We start from the raw sequence: 27,108 nt of genomic DNA on the forward strand, positions 1-27,108 counted from the left end.
TCTATGTGAATGCCCAGGGGCCACTTAACCAAAGGGTAAAATACAAGTTATCTTTCTAAAACTGTGACCTTCAAAGGCTACAGTCTCATATAAGGAATGATTAATAAATCCTGCATTTCAGGAAATGGGAACAAGGCCCCTTGCTAGTGAAGCAAACCGGAATAGGCCACTCCAAAATATGCCTCTTTGACACAAAAACTATTTTTGAACTAAGGATCATTAAGAAGCATCTTGAAATCACTATCTCAAATATATCCACATCCCATGTTCATTCCATTATTTTTCACAAAGCCAAGACATGGATACAACCTAAGTATTCATCAACTCCCAGCAGATGAATGGATAAAGAAAATGTGATACATAAATACTGGAATATTGTTCAACTGTAAAAAGGAAGGAAATCCTGCTACTTACAGCAAATGGATGAATCTGGAAGGTATTATGCTAAGGGAATTAAGCCAGACACAAATACTGAATAATGTCAGTTATATGTGGAATCTAAAAAAGCCAAATTCACAAAAACTGATATTGGAATCATGGTTGCCAAGGGCTAGGGGGAGAGGGAAATGAGAAGATGCTGGTCACAGGTAGACTTCCAACTGCAGGATGAGTAAGTTCTGGGGTTCATTGTTCAGTGAGTTGCTAAGAGAGTAAATCTGAAATGTTTTCACACCAAAAGTGAAAAATGGTTATGAGAGGTGAGGGATGTGTTAACTAACTTTATTGTGGTCCTCATTTCACAGTACATACTATGTAAATCATCACTTTTTTTTTTTTTTTTTTTTTTTTTTTTGCTTTTTTAGGGCTGTACCTGTGCCATATGGAAGTTCCCAGGCTAGGGGTCAAATCAGAGCTGCAACTACTGGCCGACACCACGGCCACAGCAATGCTGGGATCAGAGCCATGTCTGCAAACTACACCACAGCTCACGGCAATGCTGGATCCCCAACCCACTGAATGAGGCCAGGGATCAAACGTGAATCCTTGTGGATACTAGTCAGATTCATTTCCACTGTGCCACATGTACACCTTAAATTTATACAATATTAGGAGTTCCCCTCATGGCGCAGTGGTTAAAGAATCTGACTAGGAACCATGAGGTTGCGGGTTTGGTCCCTTCCCTTGCTCAGTGGGTTAACGATCCGGCGTTGCCATGAGCGTTGCCGTGAGCTGTGGTGTAGGTTGCAGACTCGGCTCGGATCCCGCATTGCTGTGGCTCTGGTGTAGGTCGGTGGGTACAACTCCAAATTGGACTCCTAGCCTGGGAATCTCCATATGCCGCTGGAGTGGCCCAAGAAATAGCAAAAAGACAAAAAAATAAATAAATAAATGTATATGTTATTTTATATCTCAGTGAGCCTGTGGGGGGGGAGTGGGGTCTGTTGGTGGTTTCCTTTTATTACTGAAAAACAAAACAAAACAAATAAACCAAAATAGCAAACACAGGAAAGTCACTCTACTCTTCCCTTTTCTGCCTAAGAGCAGGCTATAAACACTTTTATTGCAAACAGACCCTTATCAACCCTTTGACAGCATTAGAGGAATCTACAAACCTTACTCCATTCCTTTCTTCCCATGTATTTACCTTCCCACAGTTTGCTGCCCAAGAAGCTTAAAACTGTTTATCTTTAGCCTATCATTTCTCTACAAATTCATTGTTCTTTGTGAAGATGCTATATAACCTGCACCTCTGAGTCCCCACTTTGAGTTGATCTTCCTTTTAGGTTTCTCCCACGTGACAGCAGTGCATGTGTTAATGAATATTTTCCCCTTGTTAATCTGTCTTTTTGTTAAAGAGACCCGCCTGAAAACCTAAGATGGGTAGAGGTCAGGTTGTGCCACGCTGTGCTAGCTAGACTTGACCTTTGAGGACATGGAAGAGAAAATAAAAATCTCTACTGAGCATTTGTGATCACACATGAGCCCTCTTTTTAGTTTACTGGTCAAAGCCTGCCTGACCGCAGCCCAAGAGTATTGCACCCAAAAATATATTCAAGGTGTTCAAGGTGATAGTCTGACAATTAACAATACTAAAACTTTCCAAGGGAAGGCGACTTCAACCTGCTTTTTAAAAGAATGTTGGCAAATAACCTTCCGAGTTTCTCAGACACAGAAACAAATATTGAGGAGACAGGATGGAGGAGGAGGCAAGTGGGGGAGGGAAAGCAAATATGATAAGATTTTAACACTTAAGCAGTCCGGGTAAAGGAATACAGTAATCTTTTGTACTGCTTTTTCAGGCTTTTTGTAAGTATGAAATTATGTGAGAATAAAAAACTGTATATCAACTACATGTGGAATTTTTTTTTTTTTAATGGATACAGATGAGCTTATTTGCAGAAAAGAAACAGAGTCACAGACTTTGAAAAACTTACGGTTACCTAAGAGGACTGGTGGTGGGGGTGGGAGGGAGAGATTGGGGGTATGGTATTGGCACACACACACTGAGGGAGGTGGAAAGATTGGCCATCAGGGACCTGCTGTAGAGCACAGAGGTCCCTACCCAGTATTCTGTGATAATCTATGCGGTAAAAAAATCTGAGGGAGAATGGGTATGTGTATATGTATGACTGGGTCGCTTTGTTGTACAGCAGAAATGATCACACCTTGTTAATTCTCTATACTTAAGTAAAATTTAAAAAAACTAGAGTAAACAAACAAAACCATGAAATCTCTGGAGCCATCCATGAAATCTCTCTTTCCCTTCCACACTGCATCTAATGCATCAGTATATCTGGCTGATACACATACATGCATCAGCGCCGTCACTTCTTAACCACCTCCATTAATATCCTGTGGCTATTGAGGCATTGCCAAAGTTTGATTTTCCTCAAAAACTGTTATTTTACCTTAATTTTTGGAAGATATTCTTACTGGATATAAAATATTTGTGTTTGCCATTTGCAAAGTGAAATACTCTTCAATGATGCTTGAATGTTTTCTGTTAAGAGGTTAACTTCTTAGGTTATTGTTGTTCTCTTTCTCCAGCTACCCATTAATATTTTCTCTTCATCTTTGCTATTGCCATTTTAACTATGCCATGCCTTGATGTGAGTTTATTCCTGTTTATTCTGTCCTGAGTTTGCCACATTTCATTTTTTTCTTTTTGAGGGGGGGCAGATGTTTACTTGTCATATTCTTTCTCTATTCTTGTCCTATGACGAATTTGTCCTGCTGAATATGTAACACATTTTGTTTATCTATCTGCTTTCATTTTTCTACTTTATCTCCGTGCTTGAGTTCATATATTTTTATATTGGCCAGTCTTTGAGTTCACCAGGGCTATATTTTCCATTTCAATCACTGTTTAACTTATCCATTGCTTTCTTAATTTCAGATATTACAGCTTTTCGGTTTTAAAATGTCCATTTGGCTGTTTTTGGATATTCAGATTTCCACGGAAATTCTTAACACCTCTTGATTATACCTACTACATGTTTTTCCATAATTTTTAACACATTTATCATAGTTATTTTAAAGTCATCTTTTGCAACACTGCATATGGACTCTGTGTATCTGAATCTCATGCTTGTGTGTATGTGATTCTTGACTATCGATAATATTTTCTTGCCTTTTTGAAAGACATAGTTTTTTTTCTATTGTATTGGCATATAATCAGATACTGTGTATAAAAGAACCGCATTGGTCCAGATGAAGTTAGCTTCCACTATAAAATAGTCCTTCTTTTGAGTTTCTTTTAAGTTGAGAGGGTGGGGAGATGATTACCTTAATTAGGGAATTAGAAGGATTAAGTTTGGGTAACACCAAGTTACTATACCCCTGTAATCTATGAGAAATTCAGTTCTCTTTTTCATTGTAATTATTTACAATCTTGCTATACACTACATCAAATTTTGGCAAATGTCTTGAGGTTGATTCCAGCCATGTATTTTAAAATCCCATCTTTCTCCATTTTTGCCATTTTTTCCCCCTCATTAACAGTAAAGTTTCCACTTTATTTTTTTGTCCTGAAGCTGTGGTCTTCTACCAAGGGACAAACTTGGTTTCTTAGCTTCTAGCTGTTCCCAGAATCAGTCATTGTCACCAGATGTGAACACAATGCAGATTTCCACTGTCAGTTTGGCTTTTATTTACTGTTTTTTTGGTTTATAACCCCTTCTTCTGTGTAGTCTTTGTTTCCTAAAGACCAGAAAACTTTGGGAGGTTTCTACTTTTTCTCTTCCACAGAGTCTTTCGACTTTGCTTCAAACTTTAATGACTGTATAAGGATATCTAATTTAATTTGCAGTGTTATATCACAGTTCTTCTGCCTTATGTTTATGTTTGTTTCCCTTTTAAGGTGGATGAGTTTTTTTGTAGGTAGAAAATATTTTATTCACATTCTAGAAGTGTTAAAGTTTACATAGATGTAGTGGTTTTGTATACATTTTTTTCTGTTCCTATTTATTTAATGGTCAAGGTCACTAGTTAAAGAGCTCCCTCTTCTGTTAGTTCTGCCCTGTTCTTAGCAGTTTCCTTCATAGATGATATTGATAGGGAGGTGAGGAAAGCAAAGGCATGTCTTTTTTCTCCTTCATTTCTTCAGGGTCTAAATCCTTCAAATTATTTCTTCACATTCACATCTCATCAGAGGTTTCACCCTCTTTTTATTACCTTCTCCAAAGGAAAAAAAAATATGCTTTTCCAAGTTCCTCACTTCTTGTCCTACATTTCAAAAACTTTCCCAGTGTTATGAACTACCAAGACCTTACTTATGTTAAACAGTTTGTAATTTATTGTTGCAGTTTTATCTTTATAGGTTAACTATGTCTGTACTTCATCTATGTCTTCTATTTTTACTTTTTCATAGAATATTTTTTAAAGACTAATTTCTTTTCTTTCTTTCTTTTTTTTTTTTTTTTTTTTTTTTTTTTTTTTTTTTTTTAGCTTTTTAGGGGCTGCACCTAGAGCAAATGGAAGTTCCAAGGCTAGGAGCTGAATCAGGGATACAGCTGCTGGCCTACACCACAGCTCACAACAATGCCAGATTGTCAACCCAGTGAGTGAGGCCAGGGATGGAACCCACAACTTCATGGTTACTAGTTGGATTCATTTCTGCTGCACCATAATGGGAACTCCTAAAGACTAGTTTCCCTAGCGTGCATCATAACCATTCATTATTAGGCTGCAGCAAAATCTCTGTGAACACTTTTTACGTCTACTTGTAAACAATTTGAAAGTTATTCTACTCTGGAAATGCTGAAAGGACAGAGGACTTTTATTTGCTTTCCTTATTGATTTTTATGGATTTTGGGAGGGTCAAGGGATATTTGGAATCAGGCAACCATCTTTGCAATATAAAACTGAGGATTTAGCTAGTATATCTATTAAAGTACCCTTTCTTTTAGATCTTTCCTTAAAATCTATTTAATACTCTTAACTAGTAAAGCTGGTATAGAAAACTCATACGTTTTCAGTGAATAAGAACTCTTAAATATTAAGCCGAGGTGACTGTTCTCCATGTATGCATTTGCTTTCTTGTAGCCTTGGGTTATTTATCTAGTGTTTTAACAAACAGCAGTAGCCTATAATGACTGAAAAATGCAAGTCTAACAATTTTAATGGTGAACTGAGTAAACATATACAGGGGAAGAGTATCACACTGGATTTTACAATATGTTTTATAATAGCCAGTACACATGGATAATATAAGATACAACTGTTTTTATACAGCAAAATTTATAAGTACATTTATAACTGATGAGCTATAACCTGGAAAAGGATATAAGGCAAAATGTAGAATAACATTGATTCTAGCCATTCTCCTTTTATACATTTTGACAGGGGTTGGTAAACTATGGGCTGTATATCAAATTTGTCCCACCATCATTTTTTTGTCAATAAACTTCTTTTGTAATACAGCCAAACCACTCATTTATGTATTAACAACATTTTCTTTTGTACTGCAATGACAGAATTGAGTAGTTTCAATAGAAATGGCCCACAAAGTTGAAAAATTTATTATTCAGTTATTTAGAGAAAATATCTCAACCTCTATACTAGGATATAAAGAGAAAAGTTCCAAAATTTCCAAAAGTATGGAATGAAAATGGTGGTTTAAATGTTCCAAAGATTTCCAAGTTTAGATCACTGAAACAAATCCAAGTGCTCCAATGAGCATCCTCAGGGAAATCTTTTAATAAAAGCAAATTATAGAGAGAAGAAGAGAAAGATCATTCAAAGAAACATCCAGGAACAAAGCTTACAGTGTTCTTGCCTGAAGACATGATTCATCATTTCTGGATGAAACTACCGTTATTTGTGCTGAGGTATGTGTGCTGAAACTGGGTTTCAGGAGAGCTGAGGCAGAAATTCCCTGCAGTGTCTGGTCACATAGCAAAGACAGGATATCTAATCAATTCCCTCAAGTGTGAGTTATCAATAAGCAAACTGATCATATAATTCCACTTGGATTTCTTAACTTTAAAAAATCATCATAAATCATTAATTAGTTGTTAGTTAACTCACTGCCCTTATCACGGCCAATAGTCAAAAAATAAGTCTCAAGTATCTCTGGAGATAAGCAAAAGACTGTCTCAGTCCAGTCGTAAAATAACTCTTATTTTTATTAGGCAAATTTAGATGTCACTGGAATAAATAGAAAAAGATTACTTGCCCTGGAATATGTGAATCAGGAATATGTCATCAGGAATCAAAAAGAAGTATTTAAATTGAATATAACTACGAAGTAGTAGTTACGACACACTTTTGGATGTGTTAATAGGGTAGGCAGAGCTCTAAGATGACTTCCCCAAATAATTATGCCTGGTGTGCACCTGTATAATCCCCTTCCCTTAAAGATCAGCGGGGCTTATAATATGATGGGATGCTTCTCTGTGATTAGATTACATTAAATGTTAAAGCCACTTTTCAGTTATAATTAAGGTCCCAAATGAGTCGAATTTTAGTTCATCAAGAGAGGTTATTATGAGTAGACCTGGCCTCATCAGGTGGACAATTTGAACAGCCCTAAAGACCATAAAGAGTCAAGGAAACTCTTCCCTGTCCCCTGTCCAGAAGAAGAAAGTAGCCCCAGTGTAACTTCCTATGGAGAGGGCAGGTTATGGGTCTCAGTTCTACAACCACAAGAAGTGAAATTTCTGCCAGAAGCCTGAATGAGCTCTGAGTTTCAGATAAGGATGCAGCCCAGTCAAGTCCTTGGTTCCATCCTTGAGCAGCCCTGAGCAAATTACAAAATTAAACCACACCTAGTTCCTTATCCATAGATAAAAGATAATAAACTTGTGCTGTTTTGAGTTTCTAAATTTAAAGTAATGTGGCACATATCTCACATCATATCATGGGTAACATTCAAAATAATAATGAGTAATGGGTAATGAATCTAAGCAGGGCCCTGTGGGGCTCTTGGGCACAAATGTTTGTGTACCCATTTCTTGTTTTTAGGGAAAAAGCTTCAGCCCTCATGATCTTCCCTGGGTTCCAAAGGGCAGGTTCAAGCAGTTGATAACCAAGGAAGGAAGGGGATGCAGAGACAAAGGAGGAAGAACAATCAATAAACAGTAGTGCTGCCTTGGGGCAGGGTCTTATCTCCCCTTCAAGGAATATACATGACAAAATCTTTGACTTTTTCTGCAGAATTAAAACCCCCAACAAATGAACACCCTAGAGGAGGACTATCTGAACCAATCCTGGGGCCACTAAACACCAACTGTGAAGAAGAATGAAAGCCTGCATCTACCTTGATCTTTACCTGTAGCCCTGTTTTCCACTCCCAAACTATAAAACCACTTCTTCCAAAGGAGGGCACAGTCTTTAAGGCATTAGCCTCCTATGACCTCCTTTGTCTGGCAAAGCAATAAAAACTTTTTTTTCCCTCCTTCTCCCCAAACTCTGTCTCATGTTTCTATTCAGCACTGGCAGACAGAGGCCACATTTCAGCAATGGTAACACATACAAAATAAGAGGATGAAAATTAAGAATAAACCAACTCTTGGCAATATTATTTTGTAATTTGGGGGTGGGGGGCTTTTGCTCATTTCCTTACCGTCTTCCATTTTCTCTATATCCAACAATGAGATATTCACTTAACTAGAGACTTCCATTTATATTAGCACATTTCATAGCAAAAAAAAAAAAAAAAAGAAGAAAAGAAAAAGAAAATAAGTATCTCTCCCTAGAGAATACGCAGAAATATAATGTCAGAGGGAAAAAAAATATTTTACGTGAAACTTTTATATAAAAGAAAACTTTCCCTTCCCAAGAACCTCGAAGATATTTTCAGAATGAAGGAAAGCAGAATTCAGGTAAAAGTGGAAAGAAGAATAAAATGAAATTGTTTGGATGGTCTTGACTGAGTGTAACTAATATGCTGGGGCCAACTGTGAGATGGACATTTTACATGGGTGACCAGTATCCTTCCCGTAAGCCAGCATTTCCATCATCAACAGTAATTTTAGCCACCACCATCATTAACAATATTCCTTTGTTTCTATCACCTGCCCTTTATTGCAAAACTCCTATATATCCTAGCTCCCTCCTCACCTCCTTGGAGCTGTTTTCTTAGCGTTACTTGAAATGCTGCCTCCTGGGCTTAAGTCCTCAGTTTTGTCCATTGAATGGAACATAACTCTCAACTTTTAGGTTGTGCTTATTTTTTCAGTCAACACATCTTCCAATTAGAGGGTCATTTTCCTTCATTTTCATCCTAGCTCCACCTTCCCAAAGGGAGGAGGGATTTTTGTCCTTATTTACTGTCATGGCATCCATGCTAAACAGATACTTCTTATCTGCATAGCTAATTTTATTACAGTGTTATTGTAACGAGGGCATGATGAGCCACCAGTTACATTCAGATGCTGGAGATTCACACCCTTTCCCACCTTTCTTTGTCTGCCTCCAGGGCACTTATTACCCCCAAATGTGTGGCTTCCTGTGAGCCTGGAGGTTCCTGCTTTTCTTTGTCTGCCCATGGTCTCTGCCGTTTGCACAACGTGTGGTTTCCTGCCATCTGGTCCTATGCCCCCGCTTCTCCGCTCATACCTAACTATCTGCCTGCTGTAAAAAACAGAGATGTCAATACAATTTCTTAAGACGTATATCCAATAGTTATTTAAAAAAGAGAATTGGCTTTTGATATGTGTTAATTTAGGAAAATCCCCTCCAGGTCATTGGCATCAGAACTCATTGTGTTCCCACTCCTTCTTTGACCCACTCAGAGACCCCCTTAATAAAATGGGCTGCTCGCTGTGCCCCGGAAAGGATAATTGTTCAGTATTTGACGCATAACTTACAGGAAAAGGTTTTGGGGATTGATTAGAGACTAAAATCTTCAATGCACATTTATATGCATAGAGTGACTTTTAAGGAAGATCTGTGAAGGAAAGAAATAGGTATTGTAACTTTATGTGATCAAAGCTTAGATTCTCCTTACCCTTGCAAAATCTGACAACAATCACGTGAGAATCATATATTTGGCCAAATACCTCCAATATTCTGCAGAACTCGGTAGCACGAAGAAAAGTTGCACACATGTGCTACCATCTGAAGATGGGAGATGCATGTGGGGAAATTGTTATTTTGCAGTTTCAGCTCTCAATTAGGACATATAGATGTATAGATAGCCAGAAAGAATTAACAAAGAACATTAAAATTATTTTCACCTCTAGAAAAAAAGAAGAGGATGAAACTTCTCAATTCATTATGCCATATGAAGGACTGAAATAATGTTGCTATATATTATTAGGCATGAATTAAATTATATTTAAATTTTTTCAGAAACTTTACAAGACTGTATGCATAAAACTACTAAATTCAATATTTAGCATATATATAAAACATTTATAAATTATCTTGACTATAATTTCAGGTGTAAGTACAGAAGTTTCATCAATTTTAAAACACTCGGCAAAATAAAAAATGATAACTATGTATAGTGATGGTTATCAACTAGACTTACCGTCTAGTTATTGTTACACTGCACATCTGAACCGAGTATAATGTTATGTCAATCACAACTTCACAAAAAAATTTTAAACACAAGTTATCAAGTATATCAAAATTGTACAAAACACAATTTAAAACATTTACAGATCCCAGAGGTAGATAGTAATAGTATGTTACCATTCTAAGTAATACTAGATCTTCATTCCCACTTCTTCTGCCCAAGAACCTCTTAACTAAGGTGTTGCTTGCAGATAAAAAGATGTCGACTTCCACAGTCTTCATCTAAACTATTTCTCCTTGCGTTATAGATTACACAATTCTCTGTATTTACAAGGTTAGGGAATCTGCAATAAAGAAGACATGTTTAATATATAGAAAAAGGAAATGAGAATGTTCAAGGATGATATCTTTGTTAAACGATAGAACATTTAAAAGTGTTTGAATGAGATATTACCACATTGTGTCATTATCTTATTTTCATTCAAGTCAGTTTACACAGTTTTATAAAAACCCAGTAAATGTTTCAATAATCAATAGCATAGAGGTCATGGATTTTCTATTTTTGCTGTTTTTAAATTTCGGTATGTTATATATTTCTATTGTGTTTGAAGATGTATTAGCTAATCTAGTCTGGGAAAAAGATCAGAGCATAAAATTTGTCATGAGGCTATGAATGAAAATGAGACTTGAAGATTACAAATATACAGAAAAGAAGCTTAGAATGATTGAAACATGAGAGAATGCTGAGAATTTGGGGATCCACCAGAAGAGGAAAATAATGGATACACTGTTTTCCCTGGACAGCTTCTGTGTATGTGAGACTCTGTACATGCTCATACATATCCAAGTGCTAGTATCAAGTCAGGGGGAAAAAAAGCATAGATCAATAGCTCTTTAGAGTTCCCGTATGGAAAAATGGGATCAGTGGTGTCTCGGAAGCACCAGGACCAGGTTCCACCCCTGACCCGGCACAGTGAGTTAAAGGATCTGGTGTTGGTGAGGGCACAATTGCAGCTCAGATCTGATTCCTGGCCTGGGAACTCCATACGCCACAGGGTGACCAAAAGTGGAAAACAACAACAACAACAAACCCTCTTTTGTATGGTAAGTACACTAGCTTCATATTACTTTAGCATACATTTGGGTGTTACAGATGGGGCTAAAATTTTATTCTGTTGTATCCATTCTCTTTTCCATATTCTCATGCCCTCAGCAGGATATTTCAGCTAAAGAGTTCCTGGATATTGCATTTTCCAGTCAGCTCTAAAGATAAATTAAAAATGGAACAGAAACAGGTTTTGACTGCCAGAAACTTACAGATCTTGGGATAGAGTAGAATTATCTTCCCAAAGCCAGGCATGATGCTCTTCACTGAAAGAGAGTCCAATCCAGTAAAACTGTGCACTGGAGTTCATAAAATCCTGCTTGGAAACAGAGACCAACATATTAACCTCTTTGGAATCTACTCTAAGAATAATGTACTTTCAAGAAGGTCAATGTCCAGCATCAGATTCAGCTTTTCAGTGATTCAAAGTAAAATCATTCTAACTCCTAATTTAGGAGGGAGAGTCAGTCACATGCCTCATGTTTCTCATTCATCAGGTATATTCATTTCTGCAAAAAAAAAAAAAAAAAAACAATCCACAAAATTTCACTTCTTGAGGAGATGAAAAATGTTATAAAGGAAGTTAGAGTTTTCATGGAACACTTCCTTCAGGGGATCAACAAAAGAATTTGATCTCAAATCAACATTATTTTAAGGGGTAAATCTTAGCACAGATTCTGCATGCAGCTAGAGAAAATGTTCACCTTTTCTTAAGAAATGGGCACTCTTCACATTCATTTCACAATATATCCAAGATAATGATACCAATCAATGATAACAAAAGCTATATAGTTACAAAATAAGTTATAAATTCATTTAAAGAATTAAACATTCAAATTACTTTGAATAAAAACAATTACCTATTATTTATTACTTGAATTCTCTCTAAAAAGTTTCTTGTACTTTATCTGTCACATTCCTATAATGTAAATCTTTGAGAAAATTTGTGTAGATTTTATGAATGTTTCAAAGTATAGGAAATTAGTTCAAATATAAATATCCATTTACTGTCTGATTAAAGATTTAAATTAAAGTATTCTGCTTACTTAGATAATATACTTTTCTAGATCAAAAAAAAAATGTAGAAAATCAGAATTAAATACATGCCAGTTCATTTCTGTTTTGCACCTGAAGTAGACTGGAATTATGAGAAATACAAAAATTCCTACTGTCTTTCCATGTTTTTGATTCATTAGAAATGAAATAACAGTTACATTGGTACCCAATCCACTTCTCTTGGCAAGAACAGCAGTCAGATCCTAAAAGAAAAAATAAAACATGCCTGATGACATTGGAGATTCAATTTTTTTTTTTTTTTGGCTGAATCCATTTTCCAGTGCCATTTTCTCATTCAAAAATTATTTTTTTATACAAATATTCTTTGAGAACTCACTACATACACCACTGTTCAGGGGATATTAATGTAAGTAGTGAATGAGTCAGATGTGACTGTTTTTCCTCATGGAGATTATATTCTAGAGATAGAGATAAAATTATACAAATTTAATCTTTTAAGAATTATATTTAAGGATAATTGGGATAGGTATACACAAGACATTCAGTTGTTAAAATGTCATGTAGCAGTGTGTAGGATGAGGGGTGGCTAGAAGAGCCTTTGGTGAGGAAATGACCCAAAACTGATCTATGTGGTGTTATTAAAAGTAAACTAGATGAAAGAGATAGTTAAAGGAAGAAAGCATCTTAGCATATTTTCCGAGTCAGTAAAGAATTCCAGATATTTTATTTTCAAAATGAAGATAAATAAAGCCCAACCAACCAGTTTACTAGTGACGGTGTCCTCAATATTTACTCTTCTCACTGATAAAAGCCATAACACATGGTAGGCACTCAGATCAGCCAAATGAACAGTGCTTATGTCATAGAGTAGAAGAGTGGTTACCAGGGGCTGGAATGTGTGGGAAATGGGGAGGTGTTGGTCAAAAGAGTACACACACCCTTCCAGGGAGAAGATGAATCCATTCTGGGGATCTACTTCACACCACTGTAATTAGAGTTAATAGTACTATATTATCTACTTGTGACTTCCTTCAAGAGTAGCTCTTAAATTTCTCACCATAAAGTGAAATGGTAATTACGTGACATGATGGAAATGTCAGGTAATTCTATGGTGGTGATTATATTGTAATAGGTATATCAAATAAATATACTGCGCACTTCGAACTTAAGCAAGGTCCTTTGTCAATTACATCTCAATAAAGCTGGGAAAAGGCTAAGGGAAAAAAAATATTTGAATGAAGTGCTATATGAATACAGAAAATGGTGACATGACTTGGAGAGCGCTTGGGGAAAAATACATTTAACAACTTGGGCTTTAAGCTGATTTTCACTGGTTATGAAGAGTTCAGAATTTAAGAAATCTCTGTGCTGCTTTCTCAGTTATGGAAGAAACAGACGTAAAGGTAAAGAGATTTAAAAAAGTATAGGTTATGTGCAAACACAAGCAAGTTATTAGGGTTAGCTATGATATTGACCGTAATTCACTTTTTATTAGTTACTTAAACATGAGCACTCCCATAGGAAAATATATGTCATTTCAGGATATAAAAATATTTTCCCTATTATTTAAATACATAAATGATATACATTTGATACAATTTAATGAATTATGAAATGAACAATGAAATGATACTATCCTACAATCATCAGATAAACTTTTATGACTAAGTGTAATATTCTATCATGCTTCTCTGTAAGAAAAACAAGAAACTGTCTATTTCATGCTCTACCAACACTAAAGTTTCCCAAAGTTCAGAACCTACCTTCCAGGGGATCTGTGGAGGGTCCTGGAGAGAGAGTTGGTTGAACATTTTGTTTATTAAATGCTGTAAGAAATGATTTGAAATTTACTTAAGCAGACACAGGCTTATGAAATAACAAAATATTCCACATAAGTAAATTAAAACCTTTATTGTAAAATAGTTTCATTTCAGTTTTGATCTTTATATAGTCTTGACTAGAAAAACTCACAATTTTTCAACAAAATTCCCAAAGCGGCCATCAACAAAAGGCATATTACTCCTAAGACACCAGAAATCAACCTCCATGCAGTGGTCTGAAAAGCTGTAAAGAAAGAAAGGTAGGGTAATTATTTAAAGAACAAACATAGGAGGTGAGGTTCTCAAAAGTAGAAATCAATGACAAAATCCAAAAAGTTCTTTGGTTTGATAACCCAATCATTTTGCCAAGGAAACATGGTAAAATGAGGACATTCCATTCAGAAGTCCACCCAAGACCAAAACTGATGTATGTACTTTATTCTTCAGTGAGATTATCCATACCCTTTCCTCCTTATCAGCCCTGTCTCAATAAAATGTATTTACCATTTATTTTTTCCATTTGAAAGATCAGCTTAGAGATAGGTAGTAAGAAGAGATCAAGGGTATCAAGTTCTGAAGATAACAAAAACAAACAAACAAAAAATCACGAGATTAGAGTATGATCCCCATGATCCCCTTTAAGTAGACAAGGAAATTCAGGGTCCATTAATCATGTTATTTTCTCAAGGTATCAAAGGTATTAAGTATCCAAGTCAGAAATCAAATCAAAATTTGTCTAGACTCAGAGTCTTTCATTTAACATACTCTCTCATGGTCACAAAGACCACTTGAGACTATGCCTTCTGCTAAACTCGGTGTCAGAAATGTTAGGCTGCTCACAGCCTCGTAGATGCTGCACCTGGAAAAGAAGACACAGGAATATTCTGGACTTGAAGTGATGAGAGGTTCCCCAATCAACCTACTCATAATACTCTACCTACTAGACTCCTTTCACAGTACAGTGAATTATGATACACAAGCAATCATTTTTTACAAGAACCATTTTTTTACAAACATTATATTTTCTCATACCCAAAATCACTTGCTTAAAGGCATTTCCCCTAAAACAATCCAACCGCAGGAGAGTCTGTATTAACATTTGGACATTCCCAAAAAGGGTTGTCATTAACAACAGTTCAGTAAGTTAAACGAGAATCTGAATGGTTTGAGGATGTCACAACCCAAATGGTAAATTAAAAAAAAAAAAACAAAACAAAACTTTTAAACATCGTGTGGTCAATATTTAACATTTTATATTTATTACCATCTTAGAATTATGTTGTTTATATATTTTCCTGGTAAACTCAGAACCCAATCAGAATTTAGAGCTATCTCTGTCAGAATCCACCCTTTAAACCCGCTGGAAATGCTTCACAAAGTCATTGCCAAGTTATAGAATGAAGAATCAGAAAAATGAAATTAAAGTAGAAAGGGCTGATACATGGGAAATTGAAAAAGTCCACTTTTTTTCCCCTTAAAGCATTGCCTGAAATTAGCTATACTCATGAGACATCATTCCTGGTTATTCTTATTTTTTAACTTTATGACTTGGGCTGCACGTACCTGCCATGAGAAATGATGTCCCAAAGTTGATGCAGGAAAGACAATGGGCTTAGATCACGGAGCTGAGCTGGAGGCTAAGGACCCCAAAAATTGTATATGAAGAAATTTAAAAGTAAAGAAAAATTGTGTATTTAAGTTTGCTTGAATCATCTGTCGATGAGACATGGATGTGTAGTATGAACAAGAAGCAGTAAATCAGTTATCTTCTAAAATGTTTCTGGAACCGCAGTACAGGAAATTCTCACTGAACTTGCGTAATGAAAACCCTTTGACTATCACAAAAGAAGGTGAGAGGGAGGTTTTTTTTTTTTAATATTTAAACATCAAATCATCTTTTGAAATTTACTTAGTATAACAAAATTCCACACAGAATTTTCCTTTTTTAATAATGAGAAATACTTATTATTTACCTGTGCCAAACACAGTTCAAAGCACTCAGCATACATTAGCTCATTTATCTCTGGAAATGGCTAATAATAAAGATATACAAACATACTCATTTTACTGATGAGAAAACCAAGGCATAGTAAAGCTAAGTACTTGACCAAGGTCACGTAAGCCGGAAACCTAGGTAGCCTTTTTCCAGAGCATACATAGGATATATTTCAAGTCAAGCCTAGAGCATACATAGGTTATATTTCAAATCAAGCCTATCTCTTTGTCTCTCTATTTTGTTAATTTTCATTTATTTTTTTTAGTACAGAGTGGTTGGTATTTCCATCTCTCATTCTGTGCTTCTGATCCCTGCCTCATTAATCCAGATATGGAAGGCAAAGACAAAAGGTAGAACCAGAGAGACTTCCCATGCCTGTTCCATGCACACACACACACACACCCACCCTATGCTCTACAATTGCTTCAACTGTTCTAAGCTCACACTTAGTACCTCATTCACCTTGACTTAAATGTTTCTTTTAATACTTAACTCCATCATGTTCTGTCGCCTTAGAGTCTTTAACACGACTGCAGCTGCTCTACTGTCCTTATTTTTACTAACACTGTTATAATTGTTTACTGTGTTGTCTCATTCAGATAATATACCAACAGTTCGATTTACAAATTTTTGTCCTCAGGAGTTCCCCTCGTGGCGCAGTGGTTAACGAATCCGACTAGGAACCATGAGGTTGAGGGTTCGGTCCCTTACCTTGCTCAGTGGGTTAACGATCCAGCGTTGCAGTGAGCTGTGGTGTAGGTTGCAGATGCGGCTAGGATCCCGCGTTGCTGTGGCTCTGGCGTAGGCTGGTGGCTGCAGCTCTGATTGGACCCCTAGCCTGGGAACCTCCATATGCTGCGGGAGTGGCCCAAGAAATGGCAAAAAGACAAAAAACAAAAACAAAAACAAACTTTTGTCCTCTGAAAATTAACCCTAATGGTGGGAAGTTCAGGTGTGGAGCAGATAGGCAGAATAAAAGAACAGAGACCTTGATCTATGATAAAGTGTCTAGAAATACAATCTACCATTCATCTCCACACAAAAATAGATTGCCAACTTTTTCGTTGTTGTTGTTATTTATATTGTTTATTTTGAAGCATTATAATAGTACCGTAGATGAACCTTTTTGTAAAAGACAAGCCTTTCAAGCAAAAATAGAAGAAGAAGAAAAGCAAAACCAAGCCCTGTGATTTGATTTCTTGATTTCCATGAAGTTAAAAGGTGTCTGTCTTTTAAATTTGCATGGTGGGTGTCGGGCTGCTTTCACTGAATTACCGAAACAGCTAATACGTAAATCTTAAGTGGAGAATGTAAACATGAAAGTTTTTCATCCAGATTTTATGCAAATCTAAGTCGAGTGGTGATTTGTAAATGATCCTGGGCCTTCTTGAAGTCTTTTTTTTTTTTTTTTCCTTCCGTTTAACCTTGTACAAAGCTGGACTAGGAAAAAGCGGCCTAATTTTGCTTATTTTTTGGCCCATGTAAAATTGCCTTAAATAAATAGGAGTGTAGGATTTTGTTTTCAGCTTTATTTTGAGTTGATTCAAATTTTGACAGAATATATTATAAAAGATTATTATACTTCCCACTCTAACAGACCATCTTCTTTCAGAAGTCATTCTAAGTTTTCAGAAGCAGGCTTAGAGTTTACATCGATCATTCTCTCTCTCTTTCTTTCTCTCTTTTTATTTTAGTTCCCTGATTCAAAAGTAAAAATCTGTCAAAGATGTGTTCAGTTCAAGAACTCTAAGCTCGGGGAGTTCCCGCTGTGGCACAGTGGTTAACGAATCCAACTAGGAACCATGAGGTTGAGGGTTCGATCCCTGCCCTTGCTCAGTGGGTTAAGGATCCGGCGTTGCCGTGAGCTGTGGTGTAGGTTGCAGACGTGGCTCAGATCCCGCGTTGCTGTGGCTCTGGCGTAGGCCGGCGGCTACAGCTCCGATTGGACCCCTAGCCTGGGAACCTCCATGTGCCACGGGAGCGGCCCAAGCAAAGGCAAAAAGGAAAACAAACAAACAAAACACAAAAACCCTCTAGGCTCAAGTCACAAATAAAATAACTGAATACACACTTGAATGCATGAACACAAGATATACATAGATGGATGGATAGATAGATAAATAGATAGATGATAGTGATATGTGATATGTACATATATATGTATATGTGCATATGTATAAAACATCTTTTAATTCTTTCTGAACTATTAACCCTGATTGATTGATCCCTTTTTGTACATAGGCAGGTGACTTGTTTTGTGCCAATTTCCCTGTCACTTATTTCCACTTGGAGCAGAAGTTATCATTGCCCCACCCACATCCCTTGTGGTATTTGTAAACTACGGCCAATCAATACCTGCAACTCCGTGTCTGCAGACTTTTTCCTCCTGAACTGCTGAAAGCCCTGCTGCTCTCACATAGGACTCTCTGGAAGTGCTGAGGAGCCCTCATCTAGAGGGCCCTCCACCAATGGGTCTCATGATTGAGTGTAGTCCAGTAATCTTGACTCAAATGGGAGGCAATTTTGAACATTGTGTTTTTCTCCATTTCCCAGAATCACTCAATAGTGTTAGGCTCCAGTCTCTTCTAGTTAAGCATCTAGATTAAGAGAATAAACTTTAATGTGTTCTGCCTTTCCTTTCCTGTATTAACACCCCCTTTCCTAGTTTTATGCAAATATATTCCAAATAAAATTTTCATTTCAACCTTTATCAGGGTCTGCTGCATAGAGAACCCAGGCTGAAATTCCTTTGAAATGTTCAACTCCACTTATAATGTTTGTTTTTGATGTTAGGTACCCTTCCAGAGGAGATGTCCCTCTCTTTGTATGAACTCTTCTTCCACTGCAGGAAACTACAATTTTTCTCCGTTGTAATTTACTACTGCCTTTGCAAGCAAAAGCAAAAGCAAAATAAGTGATAACTCCAATAAATAAAAGATCATTCAAACCCGAACAAAGAGCTGGGGAAAATAAAGGACTGTCCATTTAAAATATCAAAAGTGAGATCTTTCCCCTGTCTAGCAATGTAGAACTAAAATGTTCCAGAACATGGTCATAGTATGCCTTCCAATGATCCCAAGTGGGAATATTATTTTGATCTCACTACTTGGAAAATGTGTGCATTCTCTGAGTGGAAAGAAAGTTGCTAGCATCAGGTTGCAAACTATTCTCCTTTTAAGGGGTAGGGAGGGCTTCTTGAGAAAGAAAAAAAAAAAAAAAAAAAAAAGGATTCTGACCTGGTAGAATCTCCTTGTGTAAACACATGTAAATGACAAACCTAATAGCAAAGACTAGTGGGCTTTGCTTTTCAAAATCCTGATCATGGACTGTTTTTAGCAGGATGTATTAGATTATTTAACATTGTTTATGGTCAAAATAAAACAAAGCAAGAGATGGAATTGAGATCTCTAAGTTTATAGAGCATGGCATCCTAGAAAATGTCTCAGAACCCATATAATCATCTGAGTATGAAATGATGTATTATGACCATAGTATCTCCTTTTGTGTATGTGATGCAGCCACAAGTGTTTTTTGGAGACCTTGCTGATCTGTTAGTCTGGAACACACTACATCTCAAGGTGGAAGGGAAGGACCTGGTCAGTGGGCATTAGCAAGAAGGAAGAAACCGGACTTCTCATGGCTTTGTCTGTACCTCACGGTGATTATATCGCTGAAATTACTAGTAAAGCCTATTACTGGGTAAAATCTCCAATGTTGCTTGTGAGTCTGATTTAATGATTCAATTCTTGGTGCTACCGTCTTCAGGAACCAGTAAAAATTTGCCCACAGAGATCAGGAGAAACATGCATACTGTTATGTGTACATAATTAACCCCCCCCCGCCCCGCCACCCCTGACTCATCTTCCTTTGTGGCAGAAATTATCATTGCCCTTTTTGTATCCCCAGGAGCTCTCATTGTACACAGACAGATTTCTGCATCCCCCATTCCTCCAGTTTTCCTTTTCCCCCAAGATGTGCTGAAAGCACAGGAACCTCGCAGGACTTGCATATAAATATCCCAGGTCCCTTTGCTTGTCTCACATGCTGGAACTATTTGCAGCAGCATGTTTGCAAAAAAAGAAATGTGTGGAAAAAGTGTCACCCATCCCTAAGACAAAGAAAAATTCTCCTGGCCTGAGGAAAGGAGAATAAGCTAGTTGGTGCCCTGGCAGAGGAGGCAGGAAGATAAAAATGAGGTCAGAAGGGCAAGGCTGTGTGTTACTGAGAGGAAAGAATGCATTGTGAGTGGGAAGGTTGCTTTGGGCAACACTCATCTGCCACTCAAGTCAGCATTTCCTTCTTCAATATCTTGAGTCATAATAGCAAATGGATAAACATCTGAAAATGATTCACCCTCTATGTGGGAGGGTATCATGCATTTCCTGCTCTCAAGATGTATTCTAGCTATTCATCTTATTATCATCTGGAGACAATCTCCCCTTGAAAGAGACAGCATCTATCCTATTTAACACCATCAGACATCCCTGTTTCTTGCAATATCCGAAAATCCTTGTAAGTCCTCAGCATTAATAATAAGAATAAGATTAAGAATAAGAATAAAACAGAATGGAACCCTAATGATCAGTTAGAAAAGAATATTTCTGAATATTTACTAGGTTAGACAAAAAAAGGACCAATATTTCACCCTGGGCTGATAATATAATAAACACCTTCTATCCTTTTATAGAGAAAACTAATGAAAGTAGAAACATCAGAAAGAGAATCAGCTGCCCCTTGGAGCAGGACGGGAGTGAGGACAGACAGGAAAAATAATTGTTGGTTTTCATAATAAGATCTTCCGTACTGTGGAATTTTAAAGCATAGCCATCTTTTGTTTCTGCAGAAAAATAGCTAAGCAAAAAAAAAAAAAAAAAAAAAAATTAAACGTCAAGAAACATAATTCATAGCTTATTTTAGACTTGATATATTTTGAAAGATGACATTTTCTTTCTTTCTTTTTTTTTTTGGTCTTTTTGCCTTTTTGCCTTTTCTAGGGCCACTCCCTCAGCATATGGAGGTTCCCAGGCTAGGGGTCCAATTGGAGCTGTAGCCACTGGCCTATACCAGAGCCACTGCAACGTGGGATCTGAGCCGCATCTGTGACCTACACCACAGCCTCACAGCAACGCCAGATCCCTAACCCACTGAGCAAGGCCAGGGATCGAACCCTCAACCTCCTGGTTCCTAGTCGGATTCGTTAACCACTGAGCCATGACGGGAAGTCCAAGACGGCATTTTCTAATCTGCATCTGTTATCATATAACAAGTTTATTTTTCCTAATTCTCACTTTAGTCAAGAATAAAAACGATTTGGATTTGACGGTCACATTGTCTATTTTAAGAAATAAATTATGGGGTTTATCCACATTGGCATATTGTATGGTGAAATGGTGAAATCAAATCATATACTCTTCAATTGTATTATTAATGCCTAAACTATACAATTAGGTGCAAAATAAGAATACTGATCCCAGTTTCTTAAGATATATGTATAGCATTATGAGAAACCATGGCTTCAAAGCAAGCCTCAAATTAAGTTTAATAAACTATCATAAAATAAGGAAATTGTAAAAATAATTTTTCTTAATCTTAATATTTCATGTAGATATAAGTTTAATCAACAATACACATGTTCAAATGTACTTTATGTATTATAAGATAAAACATACATTGATATAGTTCATTGTCTTCTAGAGGTAGAGAAATAAGCATGATTTATTAAAATGTAAGAGGTTGCAGTTTTAGTCAGATGAGATTTGATTTTTTTCTAAGTAAACAGTTAAATAAGCCGTTTCTTACAAATAGAGTAGTTTTGGTTTTAAGATTCCCCTTTTCCTATACTTTACAGGACGAAAGTAAAGAGGTTTCATGTGTGTGTGTTTGTATGCACATATCAGTATACAAATGGGCATAAGTCTAAAATACCTATGGGCACAGGAACATGCTTGGAACCTACCAGGGTAATCTAAGTGGAGATGAACCATTATCCTGTTTCTCTTCCTTTTCTTCTCTCAAATTTCACACAGATTTCAGATCTGAATCTGTTACCAATCCACTCTGGTCCAGAGCAGTGTCACAGAGAAGGGAGAGACAACATCAGAATGAAACAAAGAACTCATAATAAAATTAAAATTGAGCATGGTTTTATAGAATTAAATAGACTTGGAAATAGGGAAGTGTGTTTACTATAAAGTGAGAAATAGTTAACAGAACTGCCTCATATCAAAACCTAAATAATAAACAATTCAACAGACATGTTTTCTCTTCTTAGTCTTTTATTTTTTCTTTTTATGACCACACCTGAAGCATATGGAAGTTCCTAGGCCAATGGCCAAATCACAGCTGCATCTGTAACCTATGCTACAGCCACGGCAACATCAAATCCTTAACCCACTAGGAGAGGCCAGGGATGGAACTCGCCTCCTCTCAGAGACAAAGTCGTGTCCTCAACTTGCTGAGTCACAATGGGAACTCCTCTTCTTACTCTTTTTAAAAATAAAACATTCATGCTGAAAAGTAGTAAAAGCACAAAAATTTTATCAGAGGTAACCAGCCACGTTACTACTATCCCAGTCAAGAAATAGAAGATTTCTAGCACGTTCAAGGTTTTCCCTCATTTAACCTTCTAGGGACTACCCTCTTTCTCCTTCCAGATATGACCACCATTTTGACTTCTCACACTATAGTTTAGTTTTGCCTCTTTTTTATTTTGCTCAAGTTCTTGTGAGAATCATCCAAAATTTCCACTGACTGACTTACATCTACGGGGCTCCAATTTGGAAACGAAGGTGGGGCCAATTTTACTCAAAATAAAATGGCTAGCAATGATTATCGAAAGGAAATTTTGAGACACTGAACTTCTAGGATGACCTTTGGGAAAGTGATGACCCCTTCTAATAATGTTTCATGTTTGCTTTTGGTTTTGTTTTGCTATGTTCTTAAGATTGGTCTTTCGCAATGACTCTACCGCTGATCTCCACGTCCAAGTTTACAGTGAACAGTACACACTTTTTACAGTTTAGAGTTTTTACAGTGAAAAGATGAGAATAACCTTTTGTGTACCAATTGTACTCAATTAAAGTACATATTTGGGAATGCAGTGTTTAGAAATCTTCAAGTCCAAATTCAGCCAGAAAGAGTGTTATAATAAAGGAGTAATGACTTCCATGAGCTTTGATTTGAAAACATTTAGCACATCCACAGTCTCTGAATTACAGTTTCTGGTTTGGAATGAACCTTTTGTTGAAGGATATAACAGAATTTACTTTAGCGAAAGAACTAGAGTGCAGCTAAGACTTAGGAAGCACAAAAAAATGAGGATGGCTAGTGCTTATACCGAGGGAATAAATATACAGTTGTCTGTTAATCTTTCTTTTTTTTTTTAACTTTTTATTTTGAAATGAATATAGATGGGCAGAAAGTTGAAAAATTAACACAGAAACTCCAATGGTAATATCATAACTAGAATACACAGTCAAAATCAAGACATTGACATTGGTACAATCTATAGCTCTTATTCAGGCTTCACATGCATATTATCTGCTCATGTGTGTTTTGTGTGTATATAGTTATATGAAATTTTATCACATGTGTAAATTCATGTAAAAACACCATTACATAATCTATTTTTATATTCTAGAAAATAATTACCACCAATTATTTTGTTACTCTGAAGTAAGGTTGTTAAAGGCAAAACAAATAACTGAAATTTTATCTTTGTTTCCCAATTTTCATTTCATGAATTGGTTCAGTAGGGGAGAATTTCAACATTTATTGAGCCCACAAAACATGTTTATTCTAATGCTTAATGTCTAGGTCTCATACACATTAATTCAATGACTATATTCAATCTTAAAGAAATATTTTGGTATTCCCCTATTTCACTGCTGCAGAAATTTATTAATATACCAGGAATTCTCTGTGCAGTATTTTCTTTAATATAAAGATTACACAAGTATACCTAGCAATAGGAAATTCTTTCAGTTTCTCACACCTCTGAATTACTTTGTACTACCTAGAATTAAAGAGCCTGACAACATTTACACTTGAGTAGCCAACTTCTTACTGGTCATTCATTTCCACTGATGGAATTTTTCTAAGAGGTGATTAGGGTTGGCCTTTAAAATATCTTGCTCTGACCTTTTCTAAGAAGTTAAGGCGATCACATTGTGGCTCCAATCAAGTGAGAACTATTTATCATGGTTGAGAATCTGATTTTCAGTTCTTATTCAACTTTATTACTTTACTTTGATCTCTGACACATTACCCAGTATCTTTATAATTATATTAATGGATTTGGATACTGTATTTTTGTTTTGACAAGTATGGTACCATCTTATAGTTGCAATTTTAACTGAAATTTACACATTCAATCATGGATATTGACCAGAAACATAACATAAGAAAGTGTTCCTTTTTTGACATGAAGTTTATTTTGATTAACCAAAAGTACTGCTTCCCATAAAAATAAACAGATTAAAACTAGTAATAAATACATAGCAGCAACCTATTCTTCATCTGGTTCAGGAAGAGCTTACTCAGATTCAAATGGAAGAAATAAAACAAGGTGAAAATTTCAGACTTCTCTCTAGATCTTTCTCAGCACTTGACTCTACCTAATAGCTATTTTATGAAATGAGGTGTCCTTGGAGAAAAAAAGAAGCACTCAAACAATGGTGACTTAACTGGTAACATACATTTTGGATAAAACATTGGCATGCTCTGGTTGTTTAGGGTTGGGAATAGTTTATAAAAACTAGAATGAAGAAAATGCACAATTTGTGTCAAAATTTCTTAACTTCAGCCCTCCGTGTACATTTCTTCTAATTGATAAGTCCCATTGCCTGAAACTTAAGCCAATGTGTACCAATTTCACAGAAGAGCTGTAATAAGCTTGCTCTGCCTGCTGTTGTGGCTGCAGTGTTTGTGGTGAACTGTTGGAGGCCCTTTGGGTTCTCACTCAAATAACAAACAAAAGGTGACAAATTGGTAACTTTTTGAAATCTAAAACTCAAGTTTATTTTGTCTTGTTTTGTTTTACGAAGTATCATTAAAATGGCACTGAGTCTCTTTCTTGGTCTTTAGGCAAAAACATTTCTATTGAAAAACTCTGTGATCAGTATCTGTTGATGAAATGGGCATTAAAAAAAAAAGACAGGGTAAATAAAAGAATTCTCTAAGAATACTGAGATGCATCTCCAAACAGGAGATTATTCAGATCAGCAAAAACCTGTCAGTCTCAAGAAATCAATTTTTAACTTTTGTGCTAAACTCTTATCCAGTGGTGAATGTCAATTTACACATTTTTGAGCTCAGCTAGCCAGAAATGAATCTGAGAAAAGACAGTCACATGAAAGGTTATTGTTAAAATTTTGTAATTCACGCTTTAATTCTTTTTTTTTTTTTTTTTTTTTTTTCCTTTTTTAGGGCTACACTTGTGGCATATGGAAGTTCCTAGGCTAGGGGTTGAATCAGAGCTATAGCTGCCAGACTACATCACAGCCACAGCAATGCAGGATCTGAGCTGGGTCTGTAACCTACACCACAGCTCATGGCAATGGCAACACTGGATACTTAACCCACTGAGTAGGACCAGGGATTGAACTCACGTCCTCACGGATGCTAGGGCAGTTTGATGCCACTGAGCCAGGAGGGCAACTGCTACCCTTTAATTCTTTAGTTGAGAGGTAGTCTAAAATTTATTTTATTTATAGTATAGAATAATTATCCATAAAATAGTAAAACAATTTTGGAGTTTTTGCTAGTTTTGTGTTAGATATTTTTCATAATTTATCTCATTTAATCTTCACCCCATGTTATTTATAGTATTATTTCTTAAATTTCATAGTTGAAGACAAGGCACAGGATTATCAAAGAAATTTGCTCAAAGTCAATTGACTAGCAATGGCCAAATAGTCTCACTAAGTTTTGTTGACCTCTAACAGATAAAAATGTAAAGAGTTGCTTTGTTTAATTGTAAGAGAATGTATGTTATTTTGTTTCAATTATCCTGGTAATTTTGAGTCTTTATTTGGTTTTTAGAACATAAATAACCACAGATGTATTGGGGATTATTACATAAAAATACATATATATATATGAATGTCATTATTTTTATGGACAAAAGAGTAATTTCTGCCCCATACTGGGCACTAACTGTCCAGTAATGAAATAGGACAAACACCACAGATGTTACGTGCTACAATTCAAAGGAAATCAGTGGTAGTAAAATGCACATATTATCCCAGACTTTGGTTATACTGTAGACAGGCATGCTTTGCTAGACACAACTGAAGTCACTGTAGATAGTGCTACAGAGAAATGATCCTGGTTTCACTTAGATTCATATTTGTAGAGAGGCTGTAGATGCCAGGAGGCATCTAACTTGAGCTAGTCCATTGGGTCATACAGGAGCCTAACACTTGGAAAAAATACTTATAATCCTAAGTGAAAAAAAGTCAAAACTTAAAAAAACCCAACTATCTTTATCTCAGACACAAACTGAGTAAATGATTTATACACTAAAATGTTGATTCCTAGAAGAAAAAGAAAATAACTAGAAATCTCCGTGTTCAGGATAAAAGAAATGAGTTAAATGGAATTATATTCAGGAGGTATGGTGGCCGAAATGCTAAAGTGTGACTCGGAAGACAAGTACTGCAAACAGAGTTGCACCATTAACCAGCATGTGATCTAGAAAAAGTCCATTTTCTAGGTATTAGTTGCAACGATTCCAAAATGAAGGATTAGATCTAAGTCAGTGATTTTCAAAATTTTACCTTTTAGAGCAGAACTTTTTATACAAGTAAAATTTTAAGTTGTAAACCAAAGGAGTGCACAAAACCCAGAAGTATTATATCTGAGCTAGGTGTACCCTCCCATTTACTTCCCCCTACATTTACTTTTGAAGATCTAAAGTTGCTACATTTAAAAATAAGAAACAACTTACTTAGATGGCCAAACATCTACCTCCAATAATAAAAAATTATTATTTCTAAGTCTACAAATAACAAATGCTGGAGAGGATGTAGAGAAAAGTGAACCTTTGTATGCTTTTGGTGGGAATGTAAGTTGGTAAACCACTATTGAAAACAGTATGGAGTTTCCTCAGAAAACTAAAAATAGAGTTAACATATTATCAAGCAAAAGCACTCCTGGGCATATATCTGGACAAAACTATAATTCAAAAATATATGCACCCTTATGTCCATAGCAGCACTATTCACAACAGCCAAGACATGGGAACAACCTAAATGTCCAATGACAGA

General features: G+C 36.2%; 1 protein-coding gene across 2 annotated transcripts; it reads right to left on the minus strand.

Annotated features, from left to right (window-relative positions):
* Positions 1-5,542: 5,542 nt before the first annotated feature.
* On the minus strand, positions 5,543-16,639 carry KLRD1 (killer cell lectin like receptor D1). 2 transcript variants are annotated; one of them, XM_005655677.4, is made up of 7 exons: positions 16,553-16,639; positions 15,409-15,482; positions 13,997-14,089; positions 13,789-13,851; positions 12,116-12,267; positions 11,221-11,324; positions 5,543-10,247 (listed from the first exon to the last, which is right to left on the minus strand). In XM_005655677.4, exons 2-7 carry the CDS (start codon positions 15,413-15,415, stop codon positions 10,133-10,135), a joined length of 534 nt encoding a protein of 177 aa, XP_005655734.3. In that variant the 5' UTR covers positions 15,416-15,482; positions 16,553-16,639; the 3' UTR covers positions 5,543-10,132. The 2 variants fall into 2 exon arrangements, with proteins under 2 accessions (XP_005655734.3, XP_084881257.1); XM_085025131.1 differs by lacking the exon at positions 16,553-16,639 and having other exon boundaries at positions 15,409-15,653.
* Positions 16,640-27,108: the final 10,469 nt, after the last annotated feature.

This window comes from Sus scrofa, chromosome 5 (genome assembly GCF_054392235.1).
Source record: "Sus scrofa isolate SSC_HxYL_T2T_F1_AM1 chromosome 5, Sscrofa_HxYL_maternal_Yorkshire_Landrace_v2.0, whole genome shotgun sequence".
Lineage (NCBI taxonomy): Eukaryota > Metazoa > Chordata > Mammalia > Artiodactyla > Suidae > Sus > Sus scrofa.